Source organism: Aspergillus japonicus (assembly GCF_003184785.1).
Source record: "Aspergillus japonicus CBS 114.51 unplaced genomic scaffold BO86scaffold_57, whole genome shotgun sequence".
Taxonomy (NCBI): domain Eukaryota; kingdom Fungi; phylum Ascomycota; class Eurotiomycetes; order Eurotiales; family Aspergillaceae; genus Aspergillus; species Aspergillus japonicus.
Window position 1 is genome coordinate 1 of NW_020291694.1, and position 23,332 is coordinate 23,332.

The 23,332-nt window shown below is 52.7% G+C and overlaps 7 protein-coding genes across 7 annotated transcripts; 4 read left to right on the forward strand and 3 right to left on the reverse strand.

The window, feature by feature from the left end:
* The first annotated feature begins 249 nt into the window (after positions 1-249).
* Positions 250-6,997, forward strand: BO86DRAFT_179155 (glutamate synthase (NADH)). The gene is made up of 3 exons (XM_025666576.1): positions 250-523; positions 620-660; positions 730-6,997. The coding sequence occupies exons 1-3, from the start codon at positions 348-350 to the stop codon at positions 6,894-6,896; spliced, it is 6,384 nt and encodes a 2,127-aa protein (XP_025524340.1). The 5' UTR covers positions 250-347; the 3' UTR covers positions 6,897-6,997.
* A 408-nt stretch (positions 6,998-7,405) lies between these two features.
* BO86DRAFT_458431 (uncharacterized protein) lies at positions 7,406-8,619 on the reverse strand (the record flags this gene model as incomplete). Its single annotated transcript, XM_025677294.1, has 1 exon — positions 7,406-8,619. One exon carries the CDS (start codon positions 8,617-8,619, stop codon positions 7,462-7,464), a length of 1,158 nt encoding a protein of 385 aa, XP_025524341.1. The 3' UTR covers positions 7,406-7,461.
* A 617-nt stretch (positions 8,620-9,236) lies between these two features.
* BO86DRAFT_283847 (EMI1 family protein) lies at positions 9,237-9,881 on the reverse strand (the record flags this gene model as incomplete). Its single annotated transcript, XM_025667343.1, has 1 exon — positions 9,237-9,881. A coding segment is annotated over one exon (645 nt), but the record flags the coding sequence as incomplete, so codon positions are not given.
* A 259-nt stretch (positions 9,882-10,140) lies between these two features.
* Positions 10,141-15,312, forward strand: yme2 (putative RNA12 protein). The gene is made up of 5 exons (XM_025676781.1): positions 10,141-10,366; positions 10,433-12,175; positions 12,232-12,736; positions 13,475-13,675; positions 13,742-15,312. The coding sequence occupies exons 1-5, from the start codon at positions 10,180-10,182 to the stop codon at positions 15,201-15,203; spliced, it is 4,098 nt and encodes a 1,365-aa protein (XP_025524343.1). The 5' UTR covers positions 10,141-10,179; the 3' UTR covers positions 15,204-15,312.
* Positions 15,313-15,691: 379 nt separating this feature from the next.
* Positions 15,692-18,860, forward strand: BO86DRAFT_345073 (chromosome segregation protein). Its single transcript, XM_025669193.1, has 8 exons — positions 15,692-15,885; positions 15,968-16,125; positions 16,174-16,325; positions 16,391-17,337; positions 17,397-17,531; positions 17,584-17,715; positions 17,768-18,066; positions 18,120-18,860. The coding sequence occupies exons 1-8, from the start codon at positions 15,846-15,848 to the stop codon at positions 18,768-18,770; spliced, it is 2,514 nt and encodes an 837-aa protein (XP_025524344.1). The 5' UTR covers positions 15,692-15,845; the 3' UTR covers positions 18,771-18,860.
* A 146-nt stretch (positions 18,861-19,006) lies between these two features.
* BO86DRAFT_391722 (uncharacterized protein) lies at positions 19,007-20,685 on the forward strand. Its single transcript, XM_025672658.1, has 2 exons — positions 19,007-19,435; positions 19,515-20,685. Exons 1-2 carry the CDS (start codon positions 19,141-19,143, stop codon positions 20,327-20,329), a joined length of 1,110 nt encoding a protein of 369 aa, XP_025524345.1. The 5' UTR covers positions 19,007-19,140; the 3' UTR covers positions 20,330-20,685.
* On the reverse strand, positions 20,686-22,440 carry BO86DRAFT_345080 (putative tetracycline transporter). Its single transcript, XM_025669194.1, has 2 exons — positions 22,234-22,440; positions 20,686-22,177 (listed from the first exon to the last, which is right to left on the reverse strand). The coding sequence occupies exons 1-2, from the start codon at positions 22,300-22,302 to the stop codon at positions 20,885-20,887; spliced, it is 1,362 nt and encodes a 453-aa protein (XP_025524346.1). The 5' UTR covers positions 22,303-22,440; the 3' UTR covers positions 20,686-20,884.
* Positions 22,441-23,332: the final 892 nt, after the last annotated feature.

A 23,332-nucleotide genomic window follows, 5' to 3' on the forward strand; every position in this document is an offset into this window, starting at 1 on the left:
CCCCTCCCCTCCCCCCTCCACCCAATTTCTTCTCCCTCGGGCTCACGGATCGGCGCTCTTTAAGTAATATCTTCCCCTCCTTTCCTTCCTCTTTACTCTTACCCTCTCTTCTTCCATTCAAATCTTCGCCAGGAGCTAGACGTTGGGTCATCGACAGAAGCGCCTCGACTGTCCCTCCTTGCCTGCGCTCTTGACCCTCCTACTCTGTGACAACATAGTCCCGCCCCTCCCCCCACATAACGAGCGCCCTCCATTCTACACCCTCGGTGGCCATTCTCCAACACTCAACAGCTCCCCTCCTAGCTTCCGTCTTACTATCACATTCTCTGTCGGCCACCGACGGAAGAATGGGTCTGAACTTGGAGGAACTCTATGGCCAACCTATAGTCGACGAGCAAAAACCGAATGAGTATTCGGAATACCAGCCGAAGCAGGGGTATGGCTGGGCCAACACCTTGCCCGAGCGGCAAGGTCTCTATGACCCCGAATATGAAAAGGATGCTTGTGGTGTAGGCTTCGCCGCGTAAGTGCCCTGCATCTTCCTTCACCATCACCAAAAATGCGCAACCTCGAGGGCGCGCAGAAGACTGGCAAAATAACTAACAAGAACTGTCGACAGACACATCAAAGGAAAGCCTAGCCACAAGATTGTCAGTGATGGTGAGTTGCCCCGCGCCGACCTCAACGATCCCTGGCAACTGGTTTATTAATGGAAGCATTGACGTACAGCTCGCAACCTGCTCTGTAACATGACGCACCGCGGTGCCGTTGGTTCAGATGCACGGGACGGTGATGGTGCTGGTGTGATGACCAGTATCCCACACAAGTTCTTCATCAAGAATTTCGCCCGGGAAGTCGGAGTTGAGCTCCCTCCTCTTGGCCAGTATGCCGTTGGAAACTTGTTCTTCAAGCCAGACGAAGAGTCTCTGAAAGAGTCCACCAATACATTCGAGGAAATTGCAACGTCTCTGGGTCTACGCGTGCTGGGATGGCGCGAGGTTCCTCGCGATTCGACCATTCTCGGCCCTGCTGCGCTCTCACGGGAGCCCATCATCATGCAACCCTTCGTGGTGCTCAAATCAGCGTATGGCGAAGGCAACAAGCCCGAAGTCACTGACCCAGCACAATTTGACGACAAGACTTTCGAGCTCCAGCTGTACGTTCTACGGAAGCGTGCCACCCATGTGATTGGCCTTGCCAACTGGTTCTACCTCTGCTCTCTCAGTAACCGGAACATTGTCTACAAGGGTCAGCTGGCTCCAGTGCAGGTGTACCAGTACTACCACGACCTGGTCAATGTAGATTATGAGGGTCACTTTGCTCTCGTCCATTCTCGTTTCTCGACCAACACTTTTCCTTCATGGGACCGTGCGCAACCTTTGCGTTGGGCGGCCCACAATGGTGAAATCAATACTCTTCGTGGCAACAAGAACTGGATGCGCGCTAGAGAAGGTGTGCTGAAGTCCGGTATCTTCGGAGCAGAGCTTGATTCTCTCTATCCCATTGTTGAGGATGGTGGTTCCGACTCTGCCGCCTTCGATAACGTCTTGGAGCTACTGATGATCAACGGAGTTCTTTCCTTGCCCGAAGCGGTCATGCTCATGATCCCTGAAGCGTGGCAAGACAACCCAGCTATGGACCCGGCCAAGGCTGCTTTCTACGAATGGGCTGCCTGCCAGATGGAGCCCTGGGATGGCCCGGCACTCTTTACTTTCTCTGACGGCCGCTATTGCGGAGCGAACCTTGACCGCAATGGCTTGCGTCCTTGCCGCTTCTATGTCACGGATGATGACAGAATAATCTGTGCTTCTGAAGTTGGTGCTGTGGACATCGATCCTGAACGCGTGATACAGAAGGGCCGCTTGCAGCCCGGAAAGATGCTTCTGGTCGACACCGTAGCTGGCCGGATCATCGATGACTCGGAACTTAAGTATACTGTCTCCCACCGACATGATTTCGCTTCCTGGTTAGAGAAAGAACTCCTAAAACTGCCTGCTATCAAAGAGAAGTTGGATGCGCAGAGCGTGGATCTCGTCTCACCATTAGATGAGACGACCATCCAGAATGACCCCCGCCTGAAGGCTTTCGGTTATTCCTTCGAGCAAGTGAGTCTGCTACTCGGCCCTATGGCCGCCGACTCAAAAGAAGCCCTGGGGTCAATGGGCAACGATGCTCCTCTTGCCTGTATCGCTAAACAACCACGTCTTCTCTACGAATATTTCCGTCAACTCTTTGCTCAGGTCACGAACCCTCCCATCGATCCGATCCGTGAGGCGGTGGTTATGTCTCTAGAATGCTATGTGGGTCCTCAGGGCAACCTTCTGGAAATGGAGCAGTCACAGTGTCACCGCTTGCTCTTGCCATCCCCTATCCTGAGCATTCCCGAGTTCAACGCGTTGAAGAATATCAATCGCGCTCACAAGGATTGGACAGTCAAAACCATTGACATTACATTCGAGAAGCAAAAGGGCGTCCCTGGCTACCTTGAAGCTCTTGATGCCATCTGCGATGCCACAACCGAAGCAATCCAGAACGGGGACAAGATCCTCGTGCTTTCGGACCGAGCCACGTCGGCCGGGAGAGTCCCTGTCTCCGCTCTTTTGGCCACTGGGCTCGTTCATCACCACTTGGTCCGTAACAAATGGAGATCTCTTGCTGCCATCGTCGTTGAGACCGCCGAGGCTCGTGAGGTACATCACATGTGTGTCTTGGTGGGGTACGGAGCCGACGCTATCAACCCTTACCTTGCAATGGAGTGTATCCTCAAGATGAACCGGGAAAAACTGATTCGCAAGCAACTTCCTGATGAGAAGGTCATCGACAACTATAAGGCTTCTTGTGATGGTGGTATCCTCAAGGTCATGAGCAAGATGGGTATCTCCACCTTGCAGTCCTACAAGGGCGCTCAGATTTTCGAAGCTCTCGGCATCGACGATAGCGTCATTGACCGTTGCTTCGCTGGAACCGCGAGCCGCATTCGTGGTATGAATTTCGAGCTTATCGCTCAAGATGCCTTCGCGTTCCACGAGCGTGGATACCCTTCGCGCGAGATTGTCGATATTCCTGGTCTTCCCGAGTCCGGTGAATATCACTGGCGTGATGGCGGGGAAGAGCACATCAATGACCCGGTCAGCATCGCGAACATGCAAGATGCTGTCCGCACAAAGAATGACAAGTCGTATGAAGCGTATGCCAAGGCTGAACATGAGCAAATCAAGAATTGTACCCTGCGTGGTATGCTCGATTTCGACTTTGAACAGCGGACCCCCATCCCCATCGACCAGGTCGAACCGTGGACAGAAATTGTGCGTCGGTTCGTTACAGGTGCCATGTCTTATGGGTCTATCTCCATGGAATCACATTCTACCTTGGCAGTCGCTATGAACCGCCTCGGTGGAAAGTCGAACACTGGTGAAGGAGGCGAAGACCCCGAGAGAAGCAGGAGATTCGAGAACGGCGATACAATGCGTTCCGCCATCAAGCAAATTGCTTCCGGTCGCTTCGGTGTGACTTCTCACTACCTCGCGGACGCTGATGAGCTGCAGATCAAGATGGCACAAGGAGCTAAGCCCGGTGAAGGTGGTGAGCTTCCTGGACACAAGGTCGTGGGCCCTATCGCCCGTACTCGTTACTCTACTCCTGGTGTCGGGTTAATCTCGCCACCTCCGCATCACGACATCTACTCCATTGAAGATCTAAAGCAACTCATCTACGATCTCAAATGCTCCAACCCTCGTGCACGAGTATCCGTTAAGCTTGTGTCCGAGGTTGGTGTTGGTATTGTTGCCTCCGGTGTCGCTAAGGCTAAGGCTGATCACATCTTGATCTCCGGTCACGATGGTGGTACTGGTGCCTCCCGTTGGACTGGTATCAAATATGCCGGTCTTCCATGGGAGTTGGGTCTGGCCGAAACCCACCAGACCCTTGTCCTGAACGACCTGCGCGGGCGTGTTGTTGTCCAGACCGACGGTCAAATTCGTACCGGTCGTGATCTTGCTGTCGCTTGTCTGCTCGGTGCAGAGGAATTCGGATTTGCCACCACTCCCTTGATTGCTATGGGATGTATCATGATGCGCAAGTGTCATCTGAATACCTGTCCTGTTGGAATTGCGACCCAGGACCCAGCACTGAGGGCCAAATTCCAGGGAACTCCCGAGCATGTGATCAACTTCTTTTACTATGTTGCCAACGAGATGCGTGCTATCATGGCCAAGTTGGGCATTCGGACGGTCAATGAGATGGTGGGTCGTGCGGAGCTTCTCAGGATTCGAGATGGTATCAAAACTCCCAAACAAGAGAAGATCGATCTGTCCCTCATTCTCACCCCAGCCCACTCCCTCCGTCCTGGAGTGGCTACCTACAATGTTCGCAAGCAGGACCATCGCCTCCACACACGTCTCGATAACAAGTTAATTGCCGAATCCGAGCTTGCGTTGGAGAAGGGCCTGCCCTGCCGGATCGAGTGCGATATTGTCAACACGGACCGTGCCTTGGGTGCTACCTTGTCCTATCAGGTTAGTCGCCGCTATGGCGGGGAAGGGCTCCCGCAAGACACTATTCACTCGAACATTAAGGGCTCGGCTGGTCAGTCCTTTGGCGCTTACCTTGCTCCGGGTATCACCCTTGAGCTGGAAGGTGATGCCAACGACTATGTCGGTAAGGGTCTTTCTGGAGGTCGCCTAATTGTGTACCCTCCCCGTGGCGCTGCATACAAGGCCGAGGAGAACGTCATTGTCGGCAACACCTGTCTCTATGGTGCTACTCGGGGTACCTGCTTCTTCCGCGGTTTGGCTGCTGAGCGTTTTGCTGTTCGTAATTCCGGGGCTACCGCTGTCGTTGAGGGTGTTGGTGACCATGGATGTGAGTATATGACTGGCGGTCGGGTGCTTGTCCTTGGTCCCACAGGACGTAACTTTGCAGCCGGTATGTCCGGTGGTATCGCATATATCTTGGACAAGAGCCAGGATTTCCATTCCAAGGTCAACATGGAGATGGTCGAGGTCAGCGGGTTGGAAGATCCCGCCGAAATCGCTTTCGTTCGTGGCTTGATTGAGGATCACCACCACTACACCGGTTCCGAATTGGCTGCCCGCATCTTGCTCGATTTCACCCGTGCTCTCCGCCACTTCGTCAAGGTTTTGCCCATTGATTACAAGCGCATCCTCGAGGAGGAAAGTGCCAAGGCTAAGGCCGCAAAGCAGGCCGAGTTCACTCTGCCTCAGCTTCCTGGTACGCCGGTTCCAGCTGAGAAGTCGAAGGCCCAGTCCGAAAAGGATGCGAAGAAGGTTGAGATGCTCGACATTGAAGACAGCATAAGTGACTCAAAGACTGAGAAGAAGCGCTCGGCTCTCATTCTTGATAAGACTAGAGGTTTTATGAAGTATAATCGTCGCAGCGAAAAGTACCGAAACCCAGCTACTCGGACGCGTGACTGGGCTGAGCTTTCTGCCCGTCTTAGCGAGGATGAGTTGAAGTACCAATCAGCTCGTTGCATGGACTGCGGTGTCCCATTCTGTCAGTCTGATACTGGTTGCCCGATCTCCAATATCATCCCGAAGTGGAATGAACTGGTTTTCCAGAATCAGTGGCAAGATGCGCTAAACCGTCTTCTCATGACAAACAACTTCCCAGAATTCACCGGTCGTGTCTGCCCCGCGCCTTGTGAGGGCGCATGTGTCCTAGGTATCAACGAAGACCCAGTAGGCATCAAGTCTATCGAGTGTGCTATCATTGACCGTGGGTTCGAAATGGGCTGGATGGTCCCTCGTCCTCCTAAGTCTCGCACTGGTAAGACTATTGCCATTATTGGTTCTGGTCCGGCGGGTCTTGCTGCTGCAGATCAACTCAACCGTGCTGGGCACAGTGTAATTGTCTATGAGCGAGCTGATCGTATTGGTGGGCTGCTCATGTATGGAATCCCCAACATGAAGCTAGACAAGAAGGTCGTGCAGCGTCGTGTTGACCTGATGGCCGCCGAAGGCGTCCAATTTATCTCTAGCACCCCCGTTGGACCTGAACACGATGTCAGCCTGGAGTCCCTGCGCAAGACCAACGATGCTGTTATCATTGCTACTGGTGCCACCGTGGCTCGTGATCTAAAGGTCCCTGGACGCGAGCTTGAGGGCATCCATTATGCTATGCAATTCTTGCACCGCAACACCAAGTCGCTCCTTGATTCCAACCTTGCCGATGGTGCATACATCTCCGCAAAGGACAAGCACGTTGTGGTTATTGGTGGTGGTGATACCGGAAATGACTGCATTGGTACTTCTGTTCGTCATGGTGCCAAGTCTGTTACCAACTTCGAGTTGCTGCCCCAGCCTCCGCCGGAGCGTGCCCGCGACAACCCTTGGCCCCAATGGCCTCGCATCTACCGGGTTGACTATGGCCATTCCGAGGTCAAGACGCACATGGGCAAGGACCCTCGCGAGTACTGTGTCATGTCTAAGGAGTTCGTTGACGATGGCAGTGGTCGCGTTAAGGGTATCAATACTGTTCGCGTGGAGTGGACGAAGGGTGCTTCTGGCGGATGGGACATGAAGACTGTCGAAGGCAGCGAGCAATTCTTCCCGGCTGATCTCGTTCTTCTTTCAATGGGCTTCCTCGGTCCGGAAGATCGCCTTCTAGGAGATGATATTGAGCGCGATGCGCGTAAGAACGTCAAGACCCCTCCTGGTCAGTACTCCACCAACGTTCCTGGCGTTTATGCTGCCGGTGACTGCCGTCGTGGCCAGTCTCTCATCGTCTGGGGCATCAACGAGGGCCGCCAATGTGCCCGTGAGGTTGATGCTGCTCTCATGGGCGTTAGCTCCCAGCTTCCAGTCACTGGCGGCATTGTTCGCCGTCCTGCTATCGATGCAGTACCCCAGTCGGCCCCACAGACCGTCTCAGCTTAAATCTTGTTACATATCTCGGTTTCATCATGCTGGGCAGGATCCAGCAGCACAACGACCCAAAGTGAAACTCATGATCACAATGAATCTACGACTGTCAATATTACAGAGCAAAACGGATCAAGGAAAAGCTAAAAGAAAAGTTGGTTGCTTCGGTGAAATTAACGTCGGGTGGCTGGGATCTCTATAGCTATACATTTTTCTACTATCTTTCCGAGAGACTATTTTCGGGAGGCTGATTGAAGACTTTTGCTTCACTTCTATGCTTGCCTGAGTTGTGCAGCGTTCTTTCATCTTCAAAATGTTGTGTAAGGTCGGAGCGTTTGTTATTCTGTGCGACTTGATGGCTGTCTGTACATATTTTCTTCACGTCAATATCAACCCGATGATTCCAAGTGACTTGGCACACAGTATGACTATCATCTGAATTTGAGTTCAAAACTGTGCAAGCTGGTAACAAGCAACGTCTACTAGCATTACGAACATTGACAAAAGACATGAAGACAAGCCCTAACGATATCCACCACCTCGCAGTCTACCCATCTCAGTCCTCGGAGACTTGGTTCGATTAATCCTCATTGTCGTCCTCATCATAGTAATCTTCATCATCGGCGCCGTCCGCATCCTCCTCCTCTGTCTCAAATTCTGTTTGCTCATCCTCATTCCCACCCCAGATCTCGTCCTCGCCTCCCCGGTATTTACGGCGAGGAGGGTAGTTCTTCAAGTCCTCGTACCCAAGCTTGATTCGAGCCGCAATCCCCGTCATACTGTCCAATGTCTTCCCCTTCTTTTCCACCCGTCCACCGACAATGGGACGGTCCAAGCTGCCCTGGCGATTCTGCCAATCATGGGGACCGCCATCTCGATAGGTTGAACTGACGCCTGCAGTTTTTCGCTCAGTCCGAGTGCTCCTGGAGCCCCGACCCCGGCCGTACCGATACGCGTAGACATGAACATCCCCATACGCCAGGCAATGGGCGGAGCGCTCGTGATGCCTCCCATACCTCCGCAGCATGTCCGCCTGCCGCTCATCCTCCTGGAGCAGCGCATCGAGGTATTTCAGGCCTTCGTCGATCTCGAAGAGATGCTGCAGGCACTGCTTGCTCGTGGCCGCCAGGATGTCATGGCACGCGGTGAGCTCGCGATCGGCGAGCTTCACCATGGACCAGAGGTTGTTCTGCAGGGTCTCCTTGTCGGTCCAAGTTGGGGATTTCAGGATGGAAGGAGGCTGTGAGGGCTGGGGGCGCAGACGGCCGGGGAAAGGAGGCGGAGGCATCAGGTTAGCATCCGTGGGGATGGGGGGAGTGCGAGTGCGAGCTTCCCGAGGGAGGTCCGGCGGGGGATTAGAATTATGCGTGGGAATCACAGTTGCAGTTGGCTGGCTCCAGGTCACGACTTTGCGATATTGAGGGTGGTAGTAGAGGGGGTCGTGGGCGGTAAAAGGGTGGTACTCGACCTCGCCTGGAGGGCCATTGGTTGCATCTTTATAATGTGGGCCATACGAAGTACCCCCCTCATGATGCGATGAGCGAAAGGTGCTGGAGGAGGGCTGTGCTTGTATGTGAGATGTAGATGGGGCAGTTGGTGTAGTTAGTGAGGTTGGTGCTGTTGGTGTTGTTGTCTCGGCTGCTGCTGCTGCTGCTGCTGCTGCTTCGGACCCCGAAGGTTCGGAAAACGCACCTCGCCTGGCTCTATTTTGGCCTGGTTGCTCGGTCAATTTCTCCATCTTGCGATTCAAGATTGTGCAGGAATGAAGAAGTTGCTACTCGATTGTGGACGGGCGAGTCGAAATATTGTTGTCGAGAAGTGTAGTGCAATGTATAGGAAGAAACAGCAAATTCGGAAAGGGGAAAAAGGCGCAGGTTGGCCCTTTTGAGTGAGTTCATCCTTAAACAAATGTTCCTTTCAAGAACTCGTTGGGAACAACGGTTTGTTTGATTGACAAAGAGATCTCACAGACCAGACCTCCGCGCTTTCGAGAACAATGGCGGTCTTCTTTGATCTGCACTCCAGTCCACAAAGAGGCCAAGAAAAACACACCCTCAATTGTCCAGACAAGTCATTATCATCCTTTTTGATTGATCCGAGTATGGCTATCGTACAGAATCCCCCAGGGACAGGCATCGTATTCGAAACTAACATGAAGATCAACCGAGTCTAACATGCACGTTCATGGAAATGGACAGGAAATTTACACAGGCAAAGAAGTATGGGACAGAGGAGAGGAGGCTTCCACCGATCAGCACCTTTCTTTCATATCGATGCTGACGACGCCTCTGCTGGTGCTGATGCCGCCGCCGCCGCCTTCTGGCTGGCCGCTGCCGCTGCCGCTGCCTCCTCGGCAGCTTTCACCTCCCTCTCGAGCGCGGCGAAGTCGCCATTGAAGCACTCGCCAATAGACTCCGTGCGCACATCCCAGACATCCTCACTGCTGGGCCCGGTCTTGTACTTGATAGCCTTCTTCCGGTAATGATCCCGAATCGCCTCCTTGCGCCGTTCGTCACCCCAGGTGCGGGTCTTCATGCACAGCCAGAAATTACTCCAATGCTCGCTGCAAGACCGCAGCTCGCCGTATCGGTAAACGTTGACAAATTGGCCACCGAAGGACTGGCAGAAGAAGGCGTAGTCGAATGCCGAGCGGCAAGACATGGTATCGGGATAGAGAGAATCGGGGGCGATCGAGTTCGGAGGAGAAGGAGAATTAGAGAATGATGTAGAGTCGAGTGATGGTGTTTCGGGAGTAGATTGCTTTTGGTGGTGTGAATTTTGGCTGATATCGCCCTCGAGGCTAGCGATTAACTTCTTCCATTCGGCGTCGGCTTGCTCTTCGCGAGTTAGTGTCGGGGGTTGATCGGCTTGTGCTGATGAGGACGGCGTAGATGCATGCGCGTCTGCAGCTGGTAGCCGGGAATCAGGAAGACCAGATGAAGCAGGAGGCGGGGTTTGAGACTCGCCCTCCTTGGAGGGGGATTTCCACAGCCAGCCCATGGTGACGCTGAACAATGTCAAAAAGTTGTTGTTTGAGGCTTGAATTGACCGAACCTCGGGTTTGAATGAAAGGGACAAATGCGAGTCGATGGAGTCTGATTGGCGATAATGTGGTAATCTATTGAAGACGTAGTGTGACCGTACCGGAGCGGGGCCCGCACGGCTGCCCTGTAATACCGTTGTCACGAGCTGTAATTCACAGATAATGGAGCTCCTCAGCGACGTCATAGTATGCTGTCTATGAACCAAGAAACCAGCCGTGAAACCATCGCTCCTGCACATCTCTTGTGTCGCTGAGATGATGCGAGCTCCGGTACATATAGTGAGGCCACGGGGTTACCGAGCCCATGTGCGTCCCAGTGGGCTCTTCATTCCCTCTTCCAAGGGGGCGCTCGCCAGACTGAACAGTAGCGCTTCTCATATTAGCACTGTCGAAACGGGCCATATTGAAGTGAAGGACGGCGAAGGGCTTATTTTCGTGAACAGTACGATAATATTGACTTTCAAGTCTCAAGCTATCATCGCTCCATGCTGATGCACTCCTCATACAGATATCTTTCCTTCGCGGTTACAATGGCTTCTGCAAGGGCCTCTTAGCGCTGGTCGGTCATACGAACAAGTATTGAAGCGTATCGACAGACCACACCTAGCGGCTTCTGATCCTTTACACATAATACGCCGCGTCTTTCCTCAGACATTGGACATCGATATCCGGGAAGTTATCCCCCGTTTCAGAGAAGGTGGTGCATTTGTGAAGTATAATCGCAAGGATGGACTCAAGGACTTGGACATCATAACCTCGATACAGAATCACCTCAAAGAACACCCAATTAGGCCATGGTTCAATCCGTTTCAGGAGGTCAACGTGGCCCATGTTCATGGTAGGCCCTGGATTGAGGACCTATACCGCATTCCCACTCCACGGCTGAGAGTGGAATTCCTGCCTGCTTCGTCTGATGGGACAGCAGGAGAACCGACCACCGAGGCTCTGTACAGTGTGTTTCGCCGATACGGCAAGCTTAGAGACATCGAAAGGCAGCCGTCCGATTCCAAAGTCACGCCCAGGTATGCTTTCATCGTGTTCTCCCGCGCGAGGAATGCTGTCATGGCCAAGAATTGCGTGCACGGCTTCACCATCCCGGAGCAGGAAGGTGGTGGAAAGTCCGGCACAAGGATCAAGATCAAGTACGAAGCCAACATCAAGTTGTCCGTGATCAAGGAGTGGCTCTTGAATCATCCAAGGATAGTAATTCCAATCATTGCCGCCCTCATCGCAGCCATCACAGTAACTGTTTTTGATCCAATCCGAACCTTCTTCATTGAGATGAAGATCAAAGCGACCTTGCAAAAAGAAGAAAACAGCATCTTGCGGTGGATCAGAAACCAGGTGAATAAAGCCAATATCATTTATTTCGGCCGCCGCGAATCTGATCCGCGCCGGCTCACGGCTATTTGGGAGGATCGTCAAGGTGATATCGCCCAGCTACAGTCGTGGCTGATGGAAAACGCTGAAACGTTCATTGTTATTCACGGGCCTCGCGGGACCGGAAAGCGAGAGCTTGTGCTGGATCGCGCCCTGGAAAACTACAGGTACAAGGTCGTCATCGATTGTAAACAAATTCAGGATGCGAAGGGTGACACGGCAAAGATTTCTCGTGCTGCTAGCCAAGTAGGATACCGACCGGTCTTCTCCTGGATGAACAGCATGAGCAGCTTTATCGATCTGGCCGCCCAGGGTATGATTGGCACGAAAGCCGGGTTCTCAGAGACCCTGGATGCTCAGCTCAGCAAGATCTGGCAAAATACCGCCACTGCCCTCAAGAAAGTGGCATTGGAGAACAAGAAGAACGACGAGAAAGAAGCCCATCTAAGCGATGAGGAATACCTTGAGGCTCATCCAGAGCAGAGGCCCGTGGTGGTTATCGATAATTTCTTGCACAATTTCTCCGAGGACAGTGTAGTCTATGACAAACTTACCGAATGGGCCGCCGGCTTGACCACTGGGAATATAGCGCACGTCATATTTCTTACCACCGACGTCTCCTTCTCCAAGCCATTGAGCAAGGCTCTACCCAACTCCGTTTTCCGGACCATTTCCTTGGGCGACTGCTCACCGGAGGTAGGAAGGAAGTTTGTGCTCAGTCATTTGGAATATGAATCAAAGACTGGCACGAAACAGGCTCCCGACCTCGGTAACCTGTCAGACTTGGACAGCTGTATACAGGTACTGGGAGGCCGGGTTACTGACCTTGAGTTCATGGCACGTCGGATTGAAGCTGGAGAAACCCCTTTGGGTAAGTACGAGACTGCCAATGCATGGACAAGGTCAGCAATTAACACGTGGAATCAGCTGCCGTCACCCGTATAATCGAACAGTCAGCCTCCGAGATCTTGAAGATGTTCATCCTGGGTAGTGACACAACCTCAAAGTCGTGGACACAGGAACAGGCATGGCATCTGATCAAAACACTTGCTAACGCTAAGGATGCGGCACTACCTTACAACCAGATCCTGCTCTCCGACCTTTTCAAGGACAACGGCGAAGCATCCTTGCGTGCTCTTGAGCAGGCGGAGTTGATTTCTATCAACTCAGTCAACGGTTGTCCCGATGTGGTCAAGCCTGGCAAGCCTGTGTACAGGGCCGTTTTCAAGCGGCTCACCGAGAACAAGACCTTGAGCAGCCGCCTGGATCTCGAAATTCTCAAACAGCTCATTAGTGTCGAGAACAAGAGTATAAGCAAGTACGAGGAGGAGTTGCAACTTCTCGGAACGCTGCCTAAGCAACCTTGGGAGCTCGCCAGCCGGATCAAGTGGCTCCTACAGAAGGTTTATAGCTCACAAAACAAGGTAAGCAAGTATGAGGGAGAGAGCGCAATCCTGCAGAAGATTCTGCGGCGGGAACATTGAACAGGTGCAGTGGAAAGTCGGCATGCGTTATGGTTGCATTATCATGTGATGTACATAATTGCGAATGTTAATGAACAGGAATTGATCAGTCAAGCCAAGTCTCAGACAAAGGCCTCCGTAGACCTATCGCACAGTGAAAGAATCGCCAGAAGCTGCATCCTTTTTGAGACTGGACCTGAACTGCCCCAGATCAAGTCGAGCTCCGATATACGACGTATAAATCAATATGTAAGTCGAAACTCGAATATGATGGATCAGCTTTTAGCCGTCGAATGAACCAGTTGTTGGTTGAGCCTTCCAGGAGAGCAGATTTCGCTCCGAAAACAAGGCAGGAGATTTCTGCTGAGATAAGCAACGGTAATTTTACCGTATTGTAGCCCAACTGCATCTGCGAGTTAATCGACTACTTCTTTGCATAAATCTCCGCGCTCTGAACAGCGCCAGGTTGCAATATTTCCTCTTTCTTTTATGCTTTATATAGGACCTGATATTTTTTTGAGAGAATACGCCATTCTTTTTTAATTTTGCGCATTGTATGAACATCTCGTGGACAGTCGATCTGTTCAACCCCTGTCCCGGTCTGCATTAGCTTTCTTGAGGGGCATTCGCCCTTGTGCTTGGGAAATGGAAGGATATGACCTGACCGCCGGGGGGCTTATTCACCTGGCACGCGATGGCTTCAATAGCGTGGGGTGGCCTACGTGGGTGGCTCTCCTGGTGTCCGTTTGCGTGGCGACTCGCCTCATCAGCGGACTGCAAAGTCGCCTCGGTAGTGGAACCGAGACGGGACCGACACGCTCGGTTCGGATGGTGCCTTACTGGCTCCCTTGGATAGGCCATGGTGTATCTTTCGCCCGGGATCATGTGAAGCTGATTGGGAATGCCAGGTTTGTTCTCCTGTGCACCACCTTTGCCGAATGACCTGGTGAATCTAAATTAACATCCATTATCAGGGAATCTATGAACGAGCCTATCTTCGGTATCTATATGGGTGGCACAAATCATATCGCAATTGTCGCCCCTTCATTAGTCAAAGCTGTGTTTACAGCACGAGGCATCTCCTCGGCCGATTTAATGAACTATGCCCTACGGACAGTCTTCGGTGACCGTGGTGCGCTCCGTAGTCTGAGCCCTGCAGACCACCATGCGCTCAGTCACAGTGTGCCAAATCTTCTCATGCGTGAACCCTTCCTCACGGAAGGGACCCGGACTGCTACCCGCTTGATTGAACGCCAGACCCCTAATCTGGTCACGAATTGCCGGAGTATAGTCGATCAGATGCAATGGGAACGCGGCAGTCAGGCACTAGTGGTAGGACAGGATGACATTCTGGTCTGTGAGGTCAACTTCTTCGCCCTGATTCGTCATTTTGTTGGCCATATCACAACGGCTATCTTCACAGGAGAGAGCATTTTGGAAGCCAACCCGACCCTGCTTCCTGACGTCTTTACCCTTGACAATCATTTTCTTGCCGTAGCCACAGGCCTTCCTCGGCTATCACATCCCGGCATATCTGCAGCGCATACTGCCCGTGACCGGCTGTTGGAAGTTCTGACGGAATTCCATAAAGCATTCTTGGCGTGGGACGATGGCCTGGATCCTGGCGCCGATTTCAGAGACCTGGATGATATCTCAGAGCCATTAAAAGAACGGATACGGAAGTGCAAAAGCCTAGGGCTTTCTGCTAGATCAAGCGCCCCTGCACATCTGTCTCTGCTCTGGGCCATGAACTCAAACTCGCCCAACGTGGTCTTCTGGCATCTCCTTCGTATATATGCCGACAGTGCTCTCTTGGATGAGATCCGTCAAGAAATCGCTCCATTCATTAAGATTACCCGGCCGAGCAGGGAAGAAACTGGCCTTCCATTTGACGAGCCTCCTCGCATGTCTATCGATACAGAAGGCCTGATCAAATCATGCCTTATCCTGAAGGCTAGCTTCTATGAAACTTTGCGCCTGGACTCTGCATCTTTATCATTTCGAAATGTCACATCAGACTTCACTGTAACCGAAACCGAAGAAGACGCAGCTCTAGATGGGTTATCGCAGCCTCGATCGTACAAATTCAAGAAGGGTGATGCTATTGTCATTCCTCACGCCGTCATCCACCATGACCACCGATATTTCTCCAATCCCAGCCAGTTTGATCCCCTGAGATTTGTCACGACCGACCCAGACACTGGCGAGAAGAAAGCCAGTATGGATATCATTAAACCGTTTGGCGGGGGTGTGTCAGGGTGTAAAGGTCGCGCTTTTGCGGAGCGAAAGCTTCTGGCTTTCTCTGCCGCAATCGTCGCCTTATGGGACGTTGAACCGGCCCAGGGCAAAGATTTTGTCATACCAGAGCATAGACCATCCGCTGCAGCTTTCTTGCCGAAGACCGATATCAGGGTACGAATGCGGCAACGCATTTAACCAAAAGGGGTTGAGTTCACATTTGTCCTTGCATACACACGGTGTTTGAGTTATGGCTGTTTGTATATACCAAAATTTGAGAAGTTATCCATGATATGCTATGCTATCGGCCTTGAACCGTTGGAACTGCTTGCGATATCGGATCAATAAGATCGAGATTCTCTTCCAGAGGAGCTGCAAGTGGGCATTCAAATAGAACAACTGGCATGTGAACGAGTGTTACAACCGAGCTCTTCGCGGTCGCGGGGTCTTCACCCCGCTTAACATGTGGAGGAACATGGTTTTTGTATAAAGTCAATACTAGACGAAGTAAGAAGTATGAATGGCCTGCCGAATTCAATGATAAATGATCCAGAGGGGCAGCCCTGAAAGCGTGCCCTAAGCCCTGAGTATGGGTCCGATAAGGCAAAAGTACTTGGGACGATAGACGCGTCGAACGCGTGCCCCGAAAGCACGTCCCCGCGTACTCCGTAGTCTCGCCGCGGCTGCATGAACATACGCGATCATAGGCTGCAAACGACAACTCATTGAGCTCAGTACCTTGAAAGGAGCTATACCGACTTGTCTTGCTATAATTTCACATTTTTTTCTTCTCGGGTATCCGGCGACTCTGCCAAAGACAAAGCCCGGGGCCACATCATCATGTCCTCCGAAGCGATGCGTCCTAGGGGCAGACCCGCCCGTGAGTCTTATAACTGATCACCGCACCTCACTTTTTGCTCTTGGCTACATGATTCAAGGCTGACGCGCATCAAACAACGTAGATACCCCGGGCACTACGGTACTCGCATATACGCCTGATGGTCGGCGTGTGATTACTGGCGGTTCTAATTCCGCTATTCGTATTTACACCGTGGGACAAGACGGCGAACCGAAGACGGTGGACGAGGGTGTCGACGGGCATCTGGGTATCGGTGCTACTGTATGCTTTCCTCTTCGAACTGTCTTGTCTGAAACTAATCAAGTGCAGAATGAGTATTTCATTATGGGCGCAGAAGACGGCACCGTTTGGCAATACGAGATTCAGTCAGGCAAGATGGTGAAGCTACTGGTACGATGCATGCTTCCAGTAAGAGATATCGCAATCTCAAAAGACGGCGAGTGGGCCGCGGTAGCGAGCGAGTTAGTCAAATCTGTACTCCCTCAATGCGTGGTATGATGGGCTGGCTGACATTTTTGCCCTTTAGTGAGCTTACAGTGAAGATCGTCAACATTGAAGACATGACGAAAGTCAAGTATCTACGGGAACAGTCGAAAGGCGTCAAGCACGTCACTTTCGACCCGAGTGGCCGATACGTTACAGTCTCGTGTACGGATGGTGTCCTTTACATCTACTCGACACTCTCGGACGAACCCGAATTGGTGCAAAAGCTGGACGGGGTGATAAGGCGACTTGAACCGGAGGTAGAGGCCACATCCCGAATTGTCTGGCATCCTGATGGAACGGCGTTTGCTTCTGCTGAAGCGACCCGGGATATTGCGATCTTTTCCACAGGCGAGTGGAAGAAGGAGAAGGTGTTTGCTGGTGGTCATAATGGGCAGGTTACAGCGCTCGGATGGTCACCTAATGGAGCGCTTCTTGCAACTGCAGGTGCGGATGGTCAGATCCTGCTATGGGAGACAAAGACGCAGAAGGTTCTACAACGCTACGATTTTGCAAACGTGATAAACCTTGCCTGGCATCCAACGAAAAACTCGGTCTCATTTACGACGTCCGACGGAGAACTGTTTATCTACGATGATTTCGTTTCCAAGGAGCATCAGCCACTGCTCGAGAAGCCACTGCAGGCTGCACCTATCTTCTCTGGGGCCCTGACAGAAATCTCTGACAATGTGAGACGGCCATTGGCGAACCGACCGAAGGAGACTGTCGAACGGAGACAAAGAGCCGGAAGCCTCGACTCTCTTGATGAGATCCTCAATGGCGATGTTGGCATGGAAGATTTCGTCGAGGATGATGATGGGGCTGGCTATGCGGAGGACATCAATGGTTTCGGCAAGCGAGCTGGCTCGCACATGGATGTGATCGATGGCCACACCGACAAGCGAGTTTTGACAGCTTTTGCCAAGCCGAAGATTCACCCTCCTCTTCAACCAGGAAGCACACCCTGGCGTGGCAACAGACGCTACCTCTGTATGTCTTTTGGATTTGATCATAGGACACCCCTTGTGATAGAACGCTAATTTTTGAAGGCCTGAACCTGACCGGTTGCGTCTGGACGGTTGACCAGGAAACCCATAACACCATTACAGTGGAATTTTACGACCGCGAGCTTCACCGTGATTTCCACTTCACGGATCCATACCTTTACGATCGCGCTTGTCTGAGTAGGTTGAGAGCAAAGGCGCATGGAGCGAGCCCTGGACTAACGTGCGCTAGATGACAATGGAACATTGTTCTCCAATAACCCCACGGATGGTAGTCCAGCGACGATCTTCTATCGTCCTCACGAGACATGGACAACCCGGGCAGATTGGCGGACGCAGCTTCCAAAGGGCGAATTCATCCGGGGTAAGGAAACCTGGGAACCTGGTTTGCAAGCTCTGCTAACTTGCCTCGACAGCGCTGGCGCTCAGTGAATCTTACATTGTTGCTGTAACGACCAAAGACTACGTTCGTGTCTATACATTATTCGGCACCCCGTTCAAAGTGTACCGGCAGAAGAGCCCTGCCGTCACTTGTGCTGCTTGGCGAGACTATATTATGACTGTGGGCAATGGCCCACTGGGCAGCGATGGCCGAACAGCAACACTACGATACTCGGTAGAGAACGTCAAGCGGGACGAGATTTGCCAAAATGAGGACGTTGTCGCCCTCCCTGAAGATACTGAGTTGCAAAGCGTTTTCTTTTCTGACAATGGGGTTGGTTGCTCTAGCCTGTCATACCGAACTTTGATACTGACCTGGAGCTACAGGACCCATGCATTTATGACTCCGAAGGTGTGTTGCTTGTCCTTCAGCATTGGCGCAACAATGGTCAGGCTCGGTGGGTACCGCTGCTTGACACGAAGCAGCTAGAGCGATTGGCCAGCGGACGGAAAGAGGAGACCTACTGGCCCGTTGCTGTGGCTCAGGACAAGTTCCACTGCATCATTCTCAAGGGAGGTGATAAGTATCCGTACTTCCCTCGGCCGCTGTTGAGCGAATTCGACTTCCGCGTCCCCATTTCCGACACACCGGGCAAGGGAGTCGAAGACGACGAGGACAGTGGCTCGATTCGACATGATGGAGCTCGGTTTGAAGAAGCCTTTGTCCGAGGAAACATCTTGCTGTCACTCTTTGAAGACCTTGTGTCTACCACTAACGCTACGGCAAGTCAGCGCGCCGAGCTGGCTCGGAAGGAGGTTGAGGTGGATAAGATTCTACTACAACTTCTAGCAGTGGAGTGCCGGGAGGGAGAGGAACGAGGCATGAAGGCGTTGGAACTGGTACAAATGATGAGGGACCGCAACGGCAAGATGGTGGAGGCGGCCGTCAAGGTGGCTGAACGATATGGCCGAGGCGTCCTGCAAGACAAGATCCGAGAACTGGCCGAAAGGCGATATCTTGGAGAGGACGACGAGTGAATGTAAAGGGAAACATGGCCTGTTTCAAGGGCGTGACCGCACTATAATCATTATGATAGATACCACCAATGCATGCGCACATATTTTGACCTTCATGCCTTCATGCCTTGTGGCCTGAGGCGACAATGCCAATCGATCGACGGCCCGACGTCATGGCCGAAACACCAATCACAGCTATTTCCGGCCGAATCATCTCCATCTTCGACGGGCCTCTTTCTTCGCCTTTCCATGTTGCCAACCAACTTAACCATCTTGATCATATCTATCCGACCCTCTGTGACTTGACGTTGCTCGGCAATGCATGTGATGATCTTCCGACAGAGGCTTCCTGGATAAGAGTCCTGTCCACCTCTTCGAATAAGACTCCGTGATGCCGACGCTTACTAGCCGTGCGCTTCCTTGCACGCGAAGCCGACGAGAGATACATCCCATCAATTGTTCGAGCTCCGTTTCTAGTCCTCGCGTTTCTCCCCCACATCAGTTCTATCTTTCCTCGACTCCACGGTTCTCAGCTCAGCATGAGCTTCTTCGTGGACCCTCGTTGACGCCTGCGTCACAACCACAGTTCTCGCAAACTAGGTTCCATCCGTCCGCTTTCGACGGACTCGAGCGGCCGCGGGGGGATCATGAACAACCGGACGAGCGCGTTCTCAGGCTCGGGAAAAGTAAGCTCCGTGAAGAGGTCTAGTACTGGGGTACCAAGGAAAAAAAAAAAACTGTACTGACTCAGGACCGTCCGGCCAGCGCTTCGAATCCTCTCACCTCTCCTCCCGAACATCCTCACCAATCCTCTGCCACCCAAGATCCTCTCCCCTAGCATAACCTTGCACCTCTTCCCGTCCACGCACCCTCATCTCCCCACCGTGAAAGGGCGCACCCTCTACCGAGCCGCACTGTGGACAGTGCCCGTTGCCTGGAGCAGCCTGCCCCTCCTCGGCAACGTCAAACTCAAGATTATCAGCGAGCGCATCGTCCGCGCCGGCACGGTCCTGGACCCGGCCCGCTATGCCAGCGGGGAACAAGACGACAGCGATGAGCGCCTAGTCGTGCGGTGGCGGACCGAACCGCGCAGCGAAAATCATCATCACCCTCATCAACAGCAACAACAACAACAACAACAACAACAACCCTCCTTCACCTCCAACCCGCATCCCACCACCTCCGCTTCCTCGTCGCCGGCCTCGGGGTCCGGCCCCGCGCAAACCGGAACCAACAAGGGCCTCAGCGTGCTGCTGGGCGGGGATGCGCCAATCTTCAAACTCTCCAAGGAAGAACAGTTCACGGGGCTGTTCATCTTCTCGTTCGACGACGAGGGCCGCATCTCGTCGCATACCATCGAACACGCCGACGACGCATGCGGGTGGGAACGGACCCCCAAATTCGTCACGTTGGCGGACTGGTTGATCGGGAAGGCCCGGGAGTCGCTGGACCCCTCGCCTGCGGAGCCGGGCCTGGCATTCCAGGGCGACCACTTGACGACTCCGCGGTACAGCTTCTTCGCGCGCGCGAGGGGCTTTCATGGGCGTCGGAAGGGGTGTCAGTTAGGAGGGCATGCCTGATTTGTTACTGGAGCGAATTGGCAAGTTAACATTTGCTGCTGGTGGGCTTGGCATCTGCTACGGCGCGTTTTATTTTCACGAGGAGTGAATCCCGTGACGTTCGCGGAGAAGGGAGCATGAGAAGAAGAAGGGAGTTTAGCCGGGCGCGCTTCTTTTTACCTTCTCCGAAAGGAAAAAGCTCTCCCCCGGGGCGGGCCTGATGGATATTTGCAGGGCTGTTATTTGAGCTTATCTGGGTTCGGTGTTTGACCTATCTCATCTCCCATTACTGTACAAGTCTTCACACATGTAAATTATGCCACATAGGTCATGAATAATGACTCTAGGTGAATAATGACTCTAGCTTGGTGTATCAGCAAGCAACTCGGCGCTCGCAAGCCGAGTGGAAGCACTGGACCAGCCAGCGATGATGCAATATGTCCATCTAAATCTACCTAACCTCACATCATACACGATGACAGCAGCTGTGTAAGAACACACAAATGATGCATGGAGTGACGAATCGTCACCGACCATAGAGTCTGACGCAGCGTCACAGTTCAAGGCAATACAAGTCTAATTTTTCTTCGTGGTCTCCTTCTGTCCACCAACGACCGGCTCCTTCAGCAAAACAAATACCCCTCCACAGACCACCAACATGGCACATCCTCCAACCGTGTAGGCCACCTCCCGGCCCATCCACCAGAACAAGGAACAGAACAACAGCGGACCGGCCGCGCGTCCAACCTGTCCCCAACTGCGCAACTTCCCTAGTACGGCACCACGATTCTCCTCTCGGGCCTCGAAGCTCCCCAAGCTGTTTAGCCCTGTGACGACCGTCGCACTGGTGATAGCCAGTAACCCGCCCGCAGCGTAGAGGCCGCCCAGCGAGGAGACGCGCGCAAGCATAAAGAAAGAGATCGCGCATGCGATGACGCCGATGCGGACGGTTTTGAGCGGGGGCAGGCGGCGCACCACGGTGCCCTGGAGGAGGGAGGCAATGAGGCCCATCATGGAGAGAAGACGGCCGTTGAGGGCAGAGGGGCTGGATTTGCTTCCCGCGTAGAAAGTGGCAGTCAGGAAGGGGAGGGAGAATTCGAGGCCCGAGAAAGGGAGCAGGAACAGCAGATGAATCAGATTGAGGAGCGCGGGGTTGTTTGTGTGTTTTTTAGGTTCCACGGAATGGGCTGGCGTGGTGGATGGTTGGGCTTCGTTGTTTTTGGTGTTCGTGTTGGAGGCATGAACCAGCTTGGTGAAACGGGGATGGGTCTCCGGGAGACAGAAATACAGGTACGCGGTTTCAACGACGATCAGGAGAAGCGAAACACCCGCGGCCGTCGCAAAGGGATTGGCGGCCACGGTAGTGATGTTGGACAGGGCTGCGCCGAGCGCGGGTCCGAAAGTAAAGGCGATACTGAAACAGACGCCCACCAGGGCCATGGTTGAGCCACGCTGGCTGGGGTCGCTGATATCAGTGGCAATCGCGTTTGCGAGCTGCACGTTGCCCTCACTGAGGCCACCGACAATGCGACTGGCGAGGAAAGTTCGGAAGTCGGTCGCGGTAACCCAAAGCGCTACGCTCAGGGTGTTACCGGCCATAGAGCAGAGGAGAGCGGTCCTGCGGCCGTGTTTATCTGACAGGCGGCCAATGAATGGCGCTGCAAGTGCCTGTAGAAAAGAGAACAGCGAGCCAAGCGCGCCACCCAGAAGGACGATGTCATAGCGTGAATCGATGGATTTCGCAAATGAGTTTTTATAGGCGTTCAAATAGTGGAACAAGCGGTTGAGGAGCGAGTTGGGAGACGGGTCTTGATTGCGGTAAAAAGTAAGTAGAGAAGGGAAGAGTGGTAGAATGAAAGTAAAGGATATCTAGCGCAGGAATATCAGCATCTGTCTTTCTTGAGCCGGTGAAATGGGGCGCATACCAAATCCAAGAGTAGCGAGGTCATCAAGACCTTGAGGATCTTCTTCCGCTGGTCTGCGGGTAACGCCATGACAGCCAATTGAGAAAAAGCTCAGGCAGAACAAAGATGAATAAGACAACGGATTGTTGTTCCGTCAACAACACTAGAAGAAGAAGAACGGAAGAAAAGGAAAAGAGTGAAGGGTGACTCGAAAGTCGAAGGGGTTGGTTGTTTGATGCCGAAGCAACTGGAAGGAGAGTCAAGATGGCCTCTCCCCCCCGGTTATGTCATAGCCCTATACCCTACCCGCAGCATTGCCTCTTTCAGACAGCTCCGTCGGAGCTCGCTCTTACAGTACAAGTAACTACCGAGGTTCGGGCATCATATCTTCTTCATCTTGCTTTCTCTACATGTCAAATGAGCGAAGAGTTTCAGGAGAGGAAAACGTCTGCTGTCAACATCTACCTGTTACATCGTTGAAAGCTTCTGATCAAGCTCCGCCCTTGGCCGTCAACAGTCAAGGTATCCTCACTCCTCTCCACCGCAACCCGTCCAAACCTCCGTCTCCATATGTCAACATGATGATCGATCGGAAATAGAATACATGAGAAGTAGAATGTAGGGCCAGTGCAGAAAGCATCAGCACCTGCAGAAGGAAACGGCCACATCGGAGCGGAATCCACAGCCGACATAGGATAGAAGAAAAATCAAAGGGAGAAAATTGCAGAAATCAATATGCACGCTCAATAACTGCAAACATATACAACAGGAACTTTTGGCGAAAGATCCAAAAGAGAGCAGAGTAAAGACAACAGCGAGTAGGGACACCCTGCCATCATCTTCACTCTAAAGAAGCCTTGTTGTAAATCATTTCAAGAGTCATTGCGTTCGTGAACCATGACACTCCCGTTACCCATGAGTTTATTAGTATTTCAGAGAGATTAGAGGAAAGGGCGCCGGGCTGAGGCAGAAGAAGACTTGAGGAAGCGAGGTCAGAGAGGCTCGATGAGGGGTTAGGCAGATTGATGCTGGCGTCGAAGTCAAATCGACAGAAAGCAAATGCCTCTCGCGGAGACGCACATTGCTCAGGACAGACGGCAGCTTGTCAACTCCCAAAAAG